Raw genomic sequence first — 16,594 nt, forward strand, 5'->3', positions numbered from 1 at the left:
TCGTGTTCATGCAAGGCTTTGGTTTTTACAAGAGATCAAATTCGGTTTTATTTGTAGCCATTTTGCATTCATGCACAGGTACTTCAACAAGATGAAAAAAAAAGAAAAAGTTGCACAAAAAGACAGTGAGAGAGGGATGGGAAATATTTTGGTGTTTTTTCATAGACAGCAAAACATGTTTAGTAAGCAGCCATTTAATTACCAGGCAACATCTTCAGGGATGTCATTACAAACAACTGATATAGTAGATTTTAGCGAGCCCAAATGACTTTGCTGTAAACGGGTTATATACTGTACTTAGTATGCAAGCGACATCACTTTTTTTCTTACCATTCACGGCCATGATTCTCACAGCTCCCATTTCTAACTAAAATCTGGCCTTGCACAGAGCTTGCAATTAAACCACCATAACAGAAGCATAAATAATGTGCTTCTGTTATACGATCGCACACAATTGCAGTGTGCTACGCAGGAACTTGCTAACAAGAAAAAATCAGAATAAATCGGCCACTGCCTTTTAATTTCAAGGCCTGTTGGGCATTAAATGAAGAGTGTAACCAGTAGAAGTAATATGGTCACTATTTATTTTTTTAACAATATTCTTCTTATATTTATTTGAAGATTATATTCAGTGAAAAGAATTTGAACACTGATTCTGTATGTTTGTCGTCGTCACTCTGCGACCCACAAGAGTGCAGCGTTCATGAAGCCTCGCGTGAGAAAGCTCGGCGAGCAGATGCCTGGCTGCTGCCGGCATCGAGGTGTTGGGGCATTTCTATTGACTTCACCGGTCATTGTTGGAACGGCCTGGGCTGCTCTTGATTAAGCGCACACCCTTGGTGCATGCATCATTCGAGACCAGACGTAGAGAACGGTAAGGCACGAAGTACTGCTGGCAGAATGCATTAAGATAGTTTAGAGTGTTGCATCGCAAACAGGACCATCCTTCTAACAAAAGTGCCGGTTTTGGAATGCGCTCCAAATGCGACGTTCACGTGTCAATATGTGGCTTGCTTAGTTCTTGCATTTCAGTCTCGCCAGACTGTAAACCTCATAACGGGCCCAGATGCTGTCTAGAACTGAAGACGCAAAGACAAAATTGTGGTTTGATGCTTCCACACTTCACGAGGAGCGGTTGGGCAGGCTATCTTCTCTGTAGCACGCTTATTCTTCTTGTCCCCTGTTGACTAAGGTACGCAGCCTCTGAATCCTAAGCGCTGAAAATTGAAGCAGTAGTCACTGCAAAACAGTCGTAGCAGCGCACGCAGGCAACTTTGCGATGTGCCAGGCTGCGTCCATGCACGATTGTAGCACAATGGTTTCCTTCCCTCTTCGGCAGGCGAGTGTGTGAATATCAGATCTTTGGCTGCCAAGTGAGCATATGAGTGAGAATTTATTGCTTGATACTGAATTGATACAAAGCAGCAGCTATGAAAATCGTCTGTGCTTCACAGTGGGCCATCCATCCATGCTCCTGCGCGAGGCTTCAAGACAGCATGGCTTATATACGTGAATTGCAGCTTCCCTCAAAAATCTTCCCTAGGAACAAACCCTCTGCCGCGGTGGACACAATATGCTGCAAGAATCAGACACATTTTTCCGTTAGAAACTCGGCGCAAGAGGCTTTGGTAGAGCTTAGTACAGAAGTGACGTCTGATGTTGACGTAATGCAGTAGACCAGCACCAAATTCGAACTGCCTTGTCTACTGTGACGTGTCATGTAGTTCATTTCGCTCTGTATAATGGAGCAAAATGAACTGAGCGAAATGAAAATAACGACCATGCAGTTGGCAATGACTGGCCTTTTCCATGCACCAAGCTGTGAGGCAAAATGTATGTGGCATGGCGCAATAGCACTTGTAGTTTGAACTTTGCACCGTAGCCACTGCTCACGCCATCGCCGGATGACTTCTGTATTGAGCTTCCTGCGCGTCCTCTGCGCTCAGTTGCGGTCTCATACGGAAAAAAAAAAGTGAATTTCCTCAAGCTGCGGTGCTTTAGAAAGCATATATCACACCTGCATCTCTTTTTTTCCTTGCTGCTATGGTGGCAATGCTCTTTGCTACCTGCATGTTGCTTCCAGGAACTCCGCAGAGCTGTGAAGGATGCCGTCAAGGCACAGAATACATCACCTGTTTGCGCCAAAATTTGCTTTCACCATAGGGCATTGTATTTGGAGGTTTGTGGAGGTGCCTGGGTGGGTGGAGGCCTTTGGAGAGCAGAGGTTGGTATGTGGGTGATCGAATAGTTTGGCAAATAGAATTAGGCTGTGTAATACCATAATTTATCAAATGGATGCGCTTTGATACAGCACAGCTTTAGATAGGAGTGAACTAAGGTGTATACTAACACAGCACAACAAATAAATAGTACCAGTTTCTTGTCATTTTTAATGTGCACATCAAACTGAAAGTTCAGCTGCTGAAGTAGTCACAACTTGTCCCAAAAGCCTTAGCCGATGAGAAGACTGTGCACGACCATTCCGTTCACGCAGGCACTTTGTGGCCATGTCGTATTTACATCAAGAATGTCACATTTAACGAATGTGGCAGCATCAGATAGCTATTGTCCTCCCCACAAGCTTTCACATCTTTCGAGTGAATAGTCTTTCAGTCAAAATGCCATTTTTGGCAGCAGCTGTATCACACTCTGCAAGGATAATAAAAATACAATCAGTCATCAATCTCGTTACAAGAGACACTAGATTATAAAAGACACTTGAAAATGGTTTGGTTGGTTTTCCTATGGTTATAAGAGACATTTGAAAAAATCACAGCAATAAAAAAAATATGGCACTGCAAAAGTGTGTAATTCAGTGAACAAAAGCTACTAGGCATAACACAACTAGAAATGCTCAGTCACTTCCGTCTTGCCTGTCTGGAACTTCTGCCTCAAGCTTTTTTTGTAGTTGTTTACATGCCTAGGTATGGATAATTTGCAGTCTATATACACTTATATTCTCAACAATTACACAAATAGTCAAAACAGTCTATTCTCAAGCAAATTTAAAGTACTGTTTTTACAAAGAATTCACAAACGTTTTCTTCGGGCACCTTTGAACAGTGCAACATTTACACACACGGAGAGCATAAAGAATGATTAAGGAAATTTGTAAGGCTTTCTTACTTTTTGACGACTTGAACGACATCCTCGTCATTCAGGATATGTTCCTTGCCCACTTTCTGTGGGTTGTGCTTCACAGAGGAGCCCCAAACCAGGGCACTACAAGAGATTGAAGGACAGAATTGTAGAAAATTACGAACAAGGCTTGCAAGTGATCATTTTAATAAAGCAGACGAAACAAAGCGTTCGTGCTTTAGAAGAAAACACTAAGGACAAATAAGGCTGGTCCGTGTCGATATGTTACCGTATTCACTCAAATTCGAGTAAAAATGGAACAAAACTGTGATAAGGACACATATTTCGGCACACAGATCTCTAGGGCTAGGCTACACCATCATTCACTTTCTAATGGTGATCACAAAGTTGAATCAAGTGATGATAGAGAAGAAAAAAAATGCTGCGTTTTTCTGCTGAAAAACACCAGTGTAGTCACAAATAGTCGAGCAATCGATTTTTAACAATAAATCTAAGTGCTTTTTTTCAGGCTCTGCTGCTGAGCGACAAATTTATTCGGCCTTCATGTTACGAGTTTGAATCAAGTGATGAGAGAGAAAAAAAAAATTCTGCATTTTTCTGCCGAAAAAACATAAATGTAGCAAAATAGCCGAGCAATTGATTTTTGACAACAATAAATCCAAGTGCTTTCTCTAAGTTCTGCTTCTGAGTGACAAATTTATTGCACGTTGAAGCAGCACTGCAAGCTGTTGCATGCCATAGTAGAGGGCTACAGATCAATTTCAATCACCGAGGGATTCACTATTTATTCATAGCATTTCTAAAGACCCTCAGAGCAGGGCATTGCATGAGGGAAGGGGGGCATATATAAAATATACAGAGAACAGTAACAAGCCACATAAAGATCAAAAAGGTCACAATCAAAGGTAATAATGTAGCACCTAAAGATACAGTAAACAGCTTAAGGTGAAAGTTAGGAACCAGAAAATTTATTCCGACATTTCAGACGTTTGTCATGACAAAAGCACTCCAAAAAAAGATAGGAGCTTGTATGTGTGTCCAGTTATATGTTACACGAAAGCAAATATAATAAAATGGTCTTGTAATGGGAGGATCTTGTTGACATGATTCCGCTTACTAATACATTTTTTCAGCGTAAGATTTTTTTTTCTCTCCTGACACCCTATAGAGGCAATGCATTTTCATACGTCTAATAGGATCATATTTCCACCAGGGTTTAGACTTTCCACCCCATCTCTACCGCAATGCCGTCATTACGGCCGGGATTAAACTCTTGCCCTTGAGCTCCGAGGTACTGTCTTCAAACAAGATATTCCCCTTGAAGACACTATCAGCTCAACTCCAGAGATTCCAGTTCCTAAGAAATGTCAAACAACTGAGGCTCAAGCAATCACTTCCCGATTTTGGTTCAAAAGAAAATTTGTGCTTTGTGCCCCATCAAGCCCACTCATGTCACAAAATTAACTGTCCTGGTTAGGCTGTTGGCTGGTGCCCTGAGCATAGAAATGCTTTCGTAAGGAGAACACAGCATAAAATTCAGTTTTGGCAGGCATAGCAATGTTGACAGAATCAAAAACCCGTGTGTGCATGAAAATTTGTGTCAGACCTACAGAACTTGCCATGCACCCATGCAAAGACTGCAGTAACGTGCAGCACTATTACACTAGTACACAAAGCACGAAAACGCAGTAGCATGACCGATGAAATTAAAGTGTTACCATTTGAACTCTTTCAGAATGGTGCGATGCAATTTGTTGCAAAAGTCTTCCACCGTTTTTCTGTCTTGGCTGAGAATGACTGGTGCTTCATAATCTGGCAGCTGCCCCTTTGGCTTTGTGTATCTGCAAAACGAGCGTGGTGGCAGCAACGTTAAGTTCTAAATGCAAGGATCGCCACAAAGAACCTTCCAAAACACATCAACATACCTCGACTAAGGCCTGCACTCATCTATGGGCCGCTACCCCAACATGGGAAGCAATCATTGGGAGGGAGAAAACAAAGCTAGAAAAGAGAGTGCGTTGCCATATGGGCAGAGAGGGCAGATGCCATACAGAGACACCCATCTCCTACTATGGTCATCACCACCTTCCAACAAGCACCACTGTGCAGCTTGTATTATTTAAAGCCAAATTCAGAATGCCTGTAACCGGTGACTACAAAATGACATTGACTCAATGACTAAAAAAAGAATCACTCCAGCTTGTCTGCTGGTGGATTTTGAATTCGTGGCCTACACTGTCCCCAGCCACAGCCGATATTAGCTTTAAAATTACACGCGTTTCTAATGCAATGAATCGAACTGACAAGGACTTCATTTATGAGAGTGGTGGTGGGAGAACGGGCTCGAGCAGGGACAGGGTTCAGTAACATAGTCGTTCCCGAGAATAGTTCTTAAAATTGAACTCAAGCATGCTGTTTTCCTGTAAGGACTCTACCCTACCAAAGTAGCAAAACAAGTATGGCTTTTATGAGTGCATACTGTATGCGCAACCAAAGTTTTAAAACACAACTTCAAGTGTGCCTCCAGTAGTACTATTCTACATACCACGGCCCACTAAAACTGCCCAACACCGCTGTGACCAGAGCTGGTGTTTGAAACTATAGCTCCAGTCCACATTACCTATCACTATAGTAATCACCTTTATGCTGCAAGGTAAGAAAATACAATCAGAACAGCTAACTCTAGCTACTACAGCATATGTCACATATGCTTTGCCTCATTATGGTGACTAAAACAGGTGTCACACTAGCCCATGGTCCTGCATGAGTGCACTGCCTCATAAGTAGCTCCCTCTGGCTTTTCCTTCCATTCACTTCTACTGCGTTCTACAGGTGAACAGCCTCCTGTGCAGCTTACAACAGCATTGTGGATTCAATCACTATGAAATTATTACGAAAGCATCTCTTCAATATATCTGATTCATTTGGCTCACATTCGTATGAGCTTGAGGTAGGACCATGCTTTTTCCAATAGATCGTCGAAATTCCACTTATGATGCGCTGAGATAGGAACACAGTGTGGAATCTTGTATATTATGTCGAGCTCCTGAAACAAAATTTGGTAAAATGTAAAAGAAAAGCACGGAGAAAAACTGTTTTTACGTAAAATGTAGGCAAACAATTTTGTCAAATACAAGCACATTATCCAAGCACAGGTTTCTTCAAACAAACATAAAACCATGGCGTGCAAACTATTCCCGCTTTCTAAGTGAGACAGTGCACTTTAGTGCACTTTATGCTAATGGGTGCCTCAATCATCTCACCACCTATCAAATTGTGGCAACCATCAGAGTAGCATATACAATCAAACCTCGTTACAGTGAAGACGTAAGAAAAACTGTTACTGTATTTACTCGATTCTAGCACCCCCTTTTTTTTCCACGATCAAAATTCCCAAATTGAGGCAGGTGCTTAGATTTGAAATATATAAATTAAAATACCCCCTACCCCCGTTGCCTACACGTTTTCGTGTCAATATCTTGATGAGACGGAGGCAAGAAATGACAATATATTTGGCAAAGAAAATTGGCACACATCTTCCTCAAACACGATTACAGTGCACTAGAAGTTACACTTGTGCAGCTCTCTTCATCTTCAAACTAACTCCGACTTCGTTACAGATGCCAAACAGTTGATACCAAACAAAGCAACGTGGGCCGCTATGCCAGCCGAGATCCACCGAATAACCACTGATTCCAGGTCCATGTCACAACACGCTGACAGAGAGAATACCGTAAAAACTAACGTATAATATGAAGGGTTTTTTACGATTTTATCATGTCAAATTTCCGCCTCGTATTATATGCGGATCCGAAAAAAATTGCAGCCTAAATTCGAAGTTCAGGCCTCGCTATTAATCAGCGCTATCAGCATCAGCATTCCAGTGAGAGGAGGCATTACCTAGCAATAGCGTTGGCTGACTGTTTTGATGGTTTCAGTTTCACCACACTGACCCCACGATACTCGCAACCACGGTGCCTACAACGCGCACATGGCCAGAAGCATGCCGAGCACACCTCACACGATTAACACGTTGCACGTGTCTCTCACGGGCCTCCCCTGCCATGCTGTCGTGCCCTATAGCCGAATCGCGGACGCTTGACCAGCATTCCCAAGGAGCGCGTCGGTCATGCTTTCGACAAATGCGGGATACCGAACGCCTTTATGTATATAGACACAAGACACATGTTTAGAACAGGCCACAGGCGAAAATCTAAGGAAGGAGCTGAGGAAACCTCTTTTGCAGATCCTTAGAATGGTTCCTGCTTAGGCAGGCTGCCTGCAGTATTGTGAAATAAATAAAGGCTTCTGCTGTACACTTGTACTAATGTTAGTGGACATCAAAAAATAGGGAAATAGCATTAATTACTTCCTGATAATTGACTTTTTAACTATTATTTAGGCATCTACTTACAATGAGGCGAGTGAAATGAAAGTATGGATGGTAGCATTTGGCTTAAATGAAAGAGGAAACGAAAAGAAGCCCAACTTACCTCAATAGAGATCTGGTCAATCTTGTTGAGCACATAAATACAGGGGATGTAAATGCGATTGCCTTCGATTACGTCAATTAGGTCGTCTGATGTGGCGTCACACCGAAGCGTGATGTCGGCATTGTGGATCTTGTATTCAGACAGAATAGTCTTGACAGTATCCAGGTCAAGCTCTGACTGAGGCACCTTTTTTTAGCACAACGGAAGCAAAGAACCAAGTGAATAGTCTTTTACTGTGAGAACAAAGGGAAAAATGCACTTGCTTCATAGACAAACATAAGTAAGAAGCATGTGTATCCAGCTGCTTAAAAGCAAGAAGCATATGCTAGCCACAATATGCCCGCAATGACAACTTAATGAACTCAAGAGAGAAATACAGATGGCTCTGCACAATTAAGCAACAGGGCAGAAATAATTACTCATTAACATCTGCTTGAGTGCACCATAAACAGCAATAAAAAGGGACCCATGTGGGCTTCTCAACTCTTCACAAAAATTTGTCCTGACTGAGGACAGATTTTCCTTTTAACTCAATTACTGAAGACTAACATGTATCAACTTTTCTGATATTGCACAGCTATGCAAAGGTGGACATTAAGGAGTGATTACTCCATCAATTAAAGTCTACTTCACCTACGGAACTCCCACAAGCATAAAGAAGTTCAACAACAAAGTTTGCAGCATGTTACTCTCTTGTTTCAGATCTATACTGCAATTCCTGTACTAGGCACTACACGCTCGATACAATAAGAAGGTGCTAGACAATAGCAGGCAATAAAAAGCATGCTATATTGTAGACTAACGTTAGCTCATGAGCCTATTACTGCAAACCCGCTACTGTTCCAGACCCCCGAGACCTAAAGGCTCAAGGTTAAGCACCTATCCTAACATCACCCACACTATCTGGGAATACCCAGTTACACACAAAAAAAAAGAGGCAATGTGTTCCAAAACTATGTGGCCACCCCTCCAAGCAAAGCCCCTAGATACATGCGATTGCTCCTTGGTGAAGCAGTGACTAAAAGCTATAAAAGAGTTTGACTGATTTGGACACACTCAACAGATGACTGCAGGCCACTAACTTTATACCCTTCCTCACTGCCCTCTTGATGAGGGGAGGGCCTCTTTAAATCTGTGAACAGTGCAATGCTACCAACAAGTGAGACATATAGTTTGTGTAGGTATAATCTGAAATGTAATGTATACAACATGTACATGCAAGTCAGAGTGCACACCTTTTCTAGTTTTTTTCCTCGAACGGTGAACGAGTGGTATTCACTTTTCATTGATGTATTTCAATCCAACGATTTTATGGCTGCATTGCAAAATAATTTTTGTGCAAGTTAACGATGTTGACGTTTCATTTGTGGTTATTTTTGTGCATTATGTTCATTTCATGTTACATTTTATATGCTTTTCTGTGCCTTTTTTGTTTGTGAATAGCCTCTCCTGCTTGGGCCAAAGTATTGGCCTGCAGTATTACTAAATAAATAAATGTTCATCCATCCGAAGGGGGAAACGGCCAACATTCGTGTATCAGTGTGATTAGTTACAAAAAACCATACATCACATTACTACCACTTACACATCAGCGTTAAGCAACACACAGTAGTGATGTGTAACATTCTTTCTTATGATGCGCAAGGTTGTTGTGCCCGCTCCCATTTGTAACCTTCAGGACGAAGTGAGGTGTTCCCCCTGTGCCTGGGACACACAAACCAGCCCCAAACGGATCCAAACGAATAGATTTATTATTAGAATTACTATTAAAGCATGCCCCAGTTTGCACTGCACTGCAAATACTGCTAGCCTTAAATTTGAGGCTAGCAGTATGTTTAAATAAATAAATAAATAAATAAATAAATAAATAAATAAATAAATAAATAAATAAATAAACAAACAAACAAATAAATAAATAAATAAATAAACTCTGACTAACCAGCATCTGCAAATTGATGCCACCTTTGTCCTTCTTACGAAGAGTGATTGCCGGTGGTTCCTTGTTTAGCCGTATGCCAAACCCTTCCACTTCTCGTTCTAAGATTCGCTTGTGTTGGAGGGGCTTCAGCACATCCAGCACGATGAAGATAAGACTGCAGGTGCGGGCCACTGTGATGTAATCAGACATGACAAGCAATGAAGACTCACGCCTTGCGCCACACACAAACATACATGCCAAATTTGGCAGCTTTGCCACCTTATTTTGGCGTGGGCATCTTACGGCTAAAATACGCAAAAAAGAAGGGTACATCATGTTGCAACAAAAGCGTTATTATAGCTTTCATTTACATACTGCATTTGCTTGGTGGGCCACCACACTGACCACACCTCGCAACTTTCTTACATTTATTTACTGCTGAAATAGTTGTAAATATTGGTCTGCTTCATGGCTGCACTGATGCTGTTCAACACAACCTTTCCTAGCTTGAAAATCAGGCCAAGAGCCTTATGGCCGACATGCCAAAGGTGTATATGTTGGCAAACTATTGCAGCGATTGCAAAGTGCGATCACAATGTGTTTGCAGCGATTGCGAAGTGCGATCACAATGTGATGTAGCACCGCAACTAGCGACTTGCAACTAAGTTATTTATCTGGTGACACTACAAGAACTCAATTAAAAAAAAAAGACGCCACGAAATTCTAAAAGTAACCAGCTTATCATCAAGGTGCTAGAAGCAGCCAAAACTATAAAACATCACCAGCAGAAATATCCTTCAGAAATTTATGCTTGTTTGAGAAAGGGCAACAGCAGATGTAACAAGTCTGTGAATGCAGCTACTGAGATGAAAAATAAATGAAAAGCAAACGAGGCATTTCTGGGTGGAGTTGAAACTGGTTGAATAGCAAACAGAGCAGTTTATTTGTTTCTGCCAAAGTAGAACCAGTTCTGTTTTTATGCCATTTGTTTTGGTTTTGGCTTGGCTTAATGGTTCCACAACTAGACTGGGGACACAATGCATGATTGCAACAGGAGCTCCTGGTTGGAAACACTAGATATTTCCAACAGTCGCAATTATCTAGAGCTCATGACAGCACAGCCTTGGTAATAAAAAAAAAAAAAAAAAGACAAAGCTGAGACATAATAGTGATGTCAGTTAACGTTAACTGGAAGAGTACAGCATGCGACAAACAAAAACAAGATTACAGAGGATGAACCACAAGACTGCCATTGGCATCTTTAGTCTGCATTTCTGTACAGTCTGTCTCACATTGCTCTGATGAGCAGACATTTTCACCAGAAAGAGATTCCGCCCACTAGAGATATAATAGCACAAAACTGCTACACAGATCCTCCATGGTATAAGTTTAATGGTCAAGAAGGATGAAAAAGCTTTGAGTGCCTACAAATTGTTTTTAAATACTTAACACTTTGACCCCAAAAGCAGGGCTGAAACATCATTTTTTTAGAACGATTGGTCGGCGGTCAAAGTTTTGCCACCATGGATATACCCGACCTGACCAGTTTCCATGAAATCCTGGATTTAATGGTCAAGAAAGAAGTAACACCAACCAGCAATGACCTGTCGTCCTCGTCCTTTTCCATCCTTGGCTCCTTCAATGATTCCTGGCAGATCGAGCAGCTGGATCTTGGCACCCTTGTATTTGATGACGCCTGGCACCGTGGTCAGTGTGGTGAACTCGTAGGCAGCCACCTCAGAGAAAACACCCGCCAGCGTGTTCATGAGCGTAGACTTGCCCACCGACGGAAACCCTGGATATGGCAGCAAGGATAGCTAATCCTGAAGCCAATGGCAATCCTCTGAGATTGTAAAGTTTAGTACTTTTCATAGTGCTCCCTTACAACTGCGAATCAAGACTGTAAATTCACAAGTATATTTTGCCATGGCGTGGCAATGTTTTCAAATAAAACTTTCTGACGACCCAGTTGGTACATGAACCTTTAAGTGCTATGCGCGGAAAAGATGATCGCAGGAATGATGGAGAAATGATAGCACAGAAGTGCAACTTGCAATGGTAATGACAGAAAAGGTCAAGACAGGCGCGCTTATATATTCGTTGACAGCCGGAAGAAGGCTGCGTGTCAGTGCGTGAGCCAAATCACAAAACAAGAGCAAAAGAGAACATATCAACATATGTTGAAACTTAAAGTGTGAGAAAGAAAAAAAAACCTTTGCAGGTAATTCCTTACTTGCATGGAATTTCCCACAGTTGGGAAAAAGTGGCTTCTAGACACAAGGACGCGAGGTGCATTTGGTATTCTCAGTGCCCTGCAAGTTGGCCAAATTATGTCACAGTAACCAGAAAACATGTTTAAAAAGAATGCAAGATCAACTACCAAATGATGTACACACAATGCACCGTCAATGTTGTATATGAAATTTTATTGACGTACGGTAAAGTTTATGTAGGGCAAATGGGGAAATGTTTCAGTGAGTATGCCTGTAAGCACAACATCACACTAAAGAGCAAGTCTGGAGGTGACCTAATGACACTGTAGCCGTTGCAAAAACTGCCACCCCTTGTTTTGACAAACTAGGTTTCTGGCCAAAGCTCGGATAATACAGAGAGAAAGGTTACCGAGGCCTTTTTCATTGCTCAAAGAAAAAACAACTGCATTAGCAAGCCTTCACCAATCTGAAAATGAGTTGTCCTTTTTAGATTGTTATATCTAGCCTCTTGTCCAGGTCAGTGCCTCTTGCTCCAGAAGAAATTTACAATTCCTACATGCCTATTATGTTCCTTTCACTGCTCTCTGTTTTAGTATGTATTCCATGTTCTTTGCCACTTCTTATACGCTTTTAAATCACGCATGCGTCTTTTTTTCTTTTTTTTTTTTCTTTAATGCTGCTCTCCATATTTTTCAGCTGCCGCTTTATCAAATTTCGACATGTGTTGATATGTTCTCTTTTGCTCGTTGGTTTGTGGTTTGGTTCACGCACTGACATGCAGCCTTCTTCTGGGTGTCAATGGATATATAAGGGTGCCTATCTCAACCTTTTCTGTCATTAAAGTTGGAAGTTGCGCTTCTGACCTATCCTATCTCTGTTTTTCCTGTAATCGTCTTTTCAACACACAGCACTCCTTAAGGGGGGATGCGTGGCTATGAGGTCAACTTTTGAACTGCTGCACCAATTTGAATAAATTTTTCAGGAATGGATTATGTTCCTCCTGTTACAATATAATATAAGTTTCATCAGCTTATCACAAAAAAAAGTTGTAGCTGTCATAATGAGTAATTAAGTGTGTCAGCTTAGGGAAACTATCATTTCAAAAATCATGAAGATGTATAAACCGTTTGTGCTTAGATAATGTCTAGGTAGTTCATTGTGTATAAGGGCAATTATGTGTTCTTTATGACATTTTTGGAAAAATATGAGCGCTTTAAAAACAAATTTCTTCCTTTCTTCGTTGTCACTATATGTCACATATTTGATATTTTTATATCAAGAGAATAATTAGGAATCCAAAAAATACCTTATTTTGTTCCCAACAAAATTTGAGCCTGAAACCACATTGAAAGCAGTTTTTGGCGAAAGAGTTTGGATGCTCCTAATGGTTGTGCTTTGCAAAAAGGTGCAAATTGAGAAGAATGAGTTCAAAGATTCCAGAACATTCTGTTGAAACTTAGGGTCTAAATTAATAAATCAATGTGGCGCGGTGCATATGATGGGGCGTTCTTTTCAACAAGACACAGCTCTGTGACGATTGCTTCAAGCTTTATTTTCAGCTTTACAGCTGCATAGTGCCCTTGTCATCACTCGTGAAATGCTTTCCTTGGTTGCTTGCTGGGCATGCCTCTTCGTCTAGGCTCCATATTCTATCCCCAGCTTGTTGAGCACTTTGATTAGCCAGGCCCCCAGTGGTGTGAAAACAGCGTTCAAAGGTTACGTGCTGCGTTTTAGTCAATCCAAGCTTACATTTGGGTTTACCAACGAATCCTCTGTTACCACGGCCCGAAATTTGCCTTTTCGTTCTGTTTTTCTCCTTGGCTGTCTACTGAGCTCTCTATATATCAGGTCCTTTGTTTTTTGCAAAACAAGCACTGTAACTTGGGGATATGCTCTGCACTAAGTTTCTTGACCGCTATGCAGCTGTGTCTTGAAATCAGTGTTCATAGGCGCTTTCGGTGGCGAAAGCATACCATCTCGCAAAAAGGTTAGTTTTAAAACGAAAGCCTCTAATGCCTCATACTCATGGTGTCCGGCGTCCTGTCCCGCTATAGCTGTAAATTATCCTGACTTAGCCACGCCGGGCACGTGGGAACCATATCTTAGTTCTCCTCATTTAGCATTATGCCAGTGCTGTTGCCACGGGGACTGCCACCGCTAATTAGTGGTAGATAGTATAATGATAGTTAGTGGCAGTGATGGTGATAATGACAGATGACTGACTATAAGGTCATCACCTGGTGACATCATGACAAGTAGTGACGTCATGACCAGACAGGATGTCATGATGACGTCTCATCTGGCCATGTCTAATAACTGGAACTGACGCCATGATGATGCCACATCTGATCATGACATCACCAGATGATTCACGCATATACGAAGCTGACCTAGCCGGGCGTCTGTGCGGCGCCTTTCATTCGGCACTTCTTCGAACGCCGCACCACACAGCATGCAGAAGCAGATGCAGTACAGCAGGCATCAGCAACGTTTCAAATTGGTTTACAGGAAAGAAAAGGCATAGTATCTGTCACAACTCTCCACGGACACTTTCACCGAGCCGGGCCGAGCCGTAAAAAAAAAAAAGGAGGAAGGTGGTAGTGAAAAAAAGAGAGAAAAAGTGGAGCGCTACGGACCACCTAGCAATAGAGGCTTTCACCTCATCGCACTTTAGTGGTCCGAAGAGGCCCCAAGATTTTTTTACTTTTTCTATTGCACAGATGACAAACAAACTTAGTGGGAAGTTTCTTTTATACATGCACAATCCAAAACAAGAAAAAAGAATTAAAACTGTTTTTTTTTTTTTTTTTTTTTTTTGGTGAAAATTGTGTTTTTAGCTTCACTTCCCCCTTAAGGCAATGTTTTGAGTAGCTGAAGCATCGAAAAGCCGTAAATGCTAGCACCATCTGGTAGCCAGAAAGACGACAGTCCATATAATACTGTGGCGAGGCTAATTCTGACCACAAAAGCACTGAATAAACACATTCGGGCATCTGCAGGGACAGTTTAAAGTGCCCTTAGGTAAGTTTTGCTATCATCATAGCAAACTGCATATTAAGAAGCCCATATTCTGTACTATCACACTCCTTGAGTGTTAAAGTGCATTTTTAAAACTGGAATTTAACAAGTAAATTTTAAAAAAAATTTGGAAGATGCTACTGAGTAAGCTCTATCAAGTAGAATGTTTATGGCCCTTTCTGGTTAACAACTGGCAAGAGCCAAAATGATGTGCAGTTTGTCAAAAGCTTTCTCCAAGGTGCATCTTGTGAACACTTGCAGGCAATATACCCTAGAAGTAGAACCTGCCTGAGGCAACACCAGATGGCAGCTTCCAAACTTTTAAAAGACATTTACGAAGCTCAAGCTATACATTACCTACAAAACCTATTCTGGCATCACCAGTCTTGGCAACGTCAAAACCTTCACCCGGACCACCACCCCCACCCTTTGGTGTGATCAGCTCTCGCCGGAGTTTTGCCAGCCGTGCTTTAAGAAGACCCAGGTGGCCCATAGTTGCCTTGTTTCGTTGTGTCCGGGCCATCTATAAATGGAGTAACAGAATGCATGCATTACAGCACTTCAACAATAAATTGGTCTTGATAGGAAGCAAGTGCAAAAGCTATTTTACCTATTTAATTTTGGCAAGATACAAACCATCCCACAACTCCAGTCCTCAACAAATCCCTACGCCCCTACTAGACGAAAGCAACGCACAATGAGCTTTCAACATTTGTTACACCAGCCAGAAACGATAACTGCAAAACTGCCATGCTGATGAATACAAGGTTAATTTGATTTTATTAAAAAGTATAGTCATGGCCAGCTAACTTGCAAGCAACATTCATAAATTCTACATTACTGCATGTAATTGTACGGTGTAGGAATAATTATTGCACAGTGCATGGCATACACCAACATGTCTAACAAGTGACGTTTAAATCCCGCCGTCGTCATCAGTCTGGTTGATTTACTGGTGTACCACAGCTCTAAACACCACGCAAAGCATGGAAGTTGGCATATTTACAAAACTGTAAAAGCTGGCAGTACGCCATAGTAGTCTTTCTGTTATAAGCTTCCTGAAAATCAATGAGTGGGCTGTATATGTGCCTAGTTCTCACGTAAGTACAACTACATACAAAGCCAAAAACAACAGGTAGCAATCAAGGTGGCGGTTTTTGGCGATAACGGCGCCTAGCACCGTGGTCAGGTGAAAAACTTTGCAACCGGTTTCGCTTTGAGCGACCAGGGGAACGCTTGTGCGACATATTTTAATGCGGAAATCCTCGTCCGATCAAATCTCTCTCTCTCTCTAAAGTTCCGTCCTAGCAGCCAAAGCACTGGCACGTCAGTTTGACAGCACGCGCGCCAGCGACTCGATGCCAACGCAAGTTAGCAAGCTCAACCGCGCAGTGTTACAATACGAAGATGTTCAAACTCCAGGGCATGGAGTGGGACCTGAGATACATTCACGGGGCCATCTTTCACAGCAAGGATCATACTATTTGACGACTTAAAACAGTCGGCAGAGTGAAACTGCCTAAACAATCGAATGCACGACGGCTGTCCCGTCTGACACCGATCCACATTCAGTAGCAATGAGAAAGCGGCTTACCTCGGCCTCGATGGCCGCTATTTTCTCGAGTACCGTGCTCATCTCGAGGTGCTAACACGGGGATTGTGTGAACGATCAATGTACACCACTACACGTGGAGCTAAGCATGGATCTCGATACGGCCCGACGGGTGGCTGAGGAGGAGCCGGCAGATGAGGAGAGGGAGAAAGATGTGCACCGGGTTGTGAAAACCCGAGACCCGAGTCGGAAGAGGTGCAAACCAAAAGGCACAAAACTATCAAAAAACAAACGCTGTGCG

General features: G+C 42.1%; 1 protein-coding gene across 2 annotated transcripts; it reads right to left on the reverse strand.

Moving 5' to 3' along the window:
• Window positions 1-2,365: 2,365 nt before the first annotated feature.
• On the reverse strand, window positions 2,366-16,506 carry LOC146197124 (guanylate binding protein 128up-like). Of its 2 annotated transcripts, XM_084598876.1 has the most exons (9): window positions 16,336-16,505; window positions 15,099-15,264; window positions 11,105-11,305; window positions 9,532-9,701; window positions 7,593-7,778; window positions 6,033-6,145; window positions 4,818-4,940; window positions 3,127-3,222; window positions 2,366-2,649 (listed from the first exon to the last, which is right to left on the reverse strand). In XM_084598876.1, the coding sequence occupies exons 1-9, from the start codon at window positions 16,375-16,377 to the stop codon at window positions 2,643-2,645; spliced, it is 1,104 nt and encodes a 367-aa protein (XP_084455002.1). In that variant the 5' UTR covers window positions 16,378-16,505; the 3' UTR covers window positions 2,366-2,642. The 2 variants fall into 2 exon arrangements, with proteins under 2 accessions (XP_084455002.1, XP_084455003.1); XM_084598877.1 differs by lacking the exon at window positions 2,366-2,649 and having other exon boundaries at window positions 3,123-3,222; window positions 16,336-16,506.
• Window positions 16,507-16,594: the final 88 nt, after the last annotated feature.

This window comes from Amblyomma maculatum, chromosome 3, assembly GCF_055883805.1.
Source record: "Amblyomma maculatum isolate TAMU_Amacu chromosome 3, ASM5588380v1, whole genome shotgun sequence".
Taxonomy (NCBI): Eukaryota; Metazoa; Arthropoda; class Arachnida; order Ixodida; family Ixodidae; genus Amblyomma; species Amblyomma maculatum.

Coding starts and splice junctions, on each gene's coding strand:
- LOC146197124 (XM_084598876.1), bottom strand. CDS start 16,377: ATGAGCACGGTACTCGAGAAAATAGCGGCCATCGAGGCCGAG. Junction 4,941..6,032: donor TACCTCAAGCTCATACGAAT/GTGAGCCAAATG, acceptor CTCGTTTTGCAG/ATACACAAAGCCAAAGGGGC. Junction 3,223..4,817: donor ATTCTGAAAGAGTTCAAATG/GTAACACTTTAA, acceptor AATCTCTTGTAG/TGCCCTGGTTTGGGGCTCCT.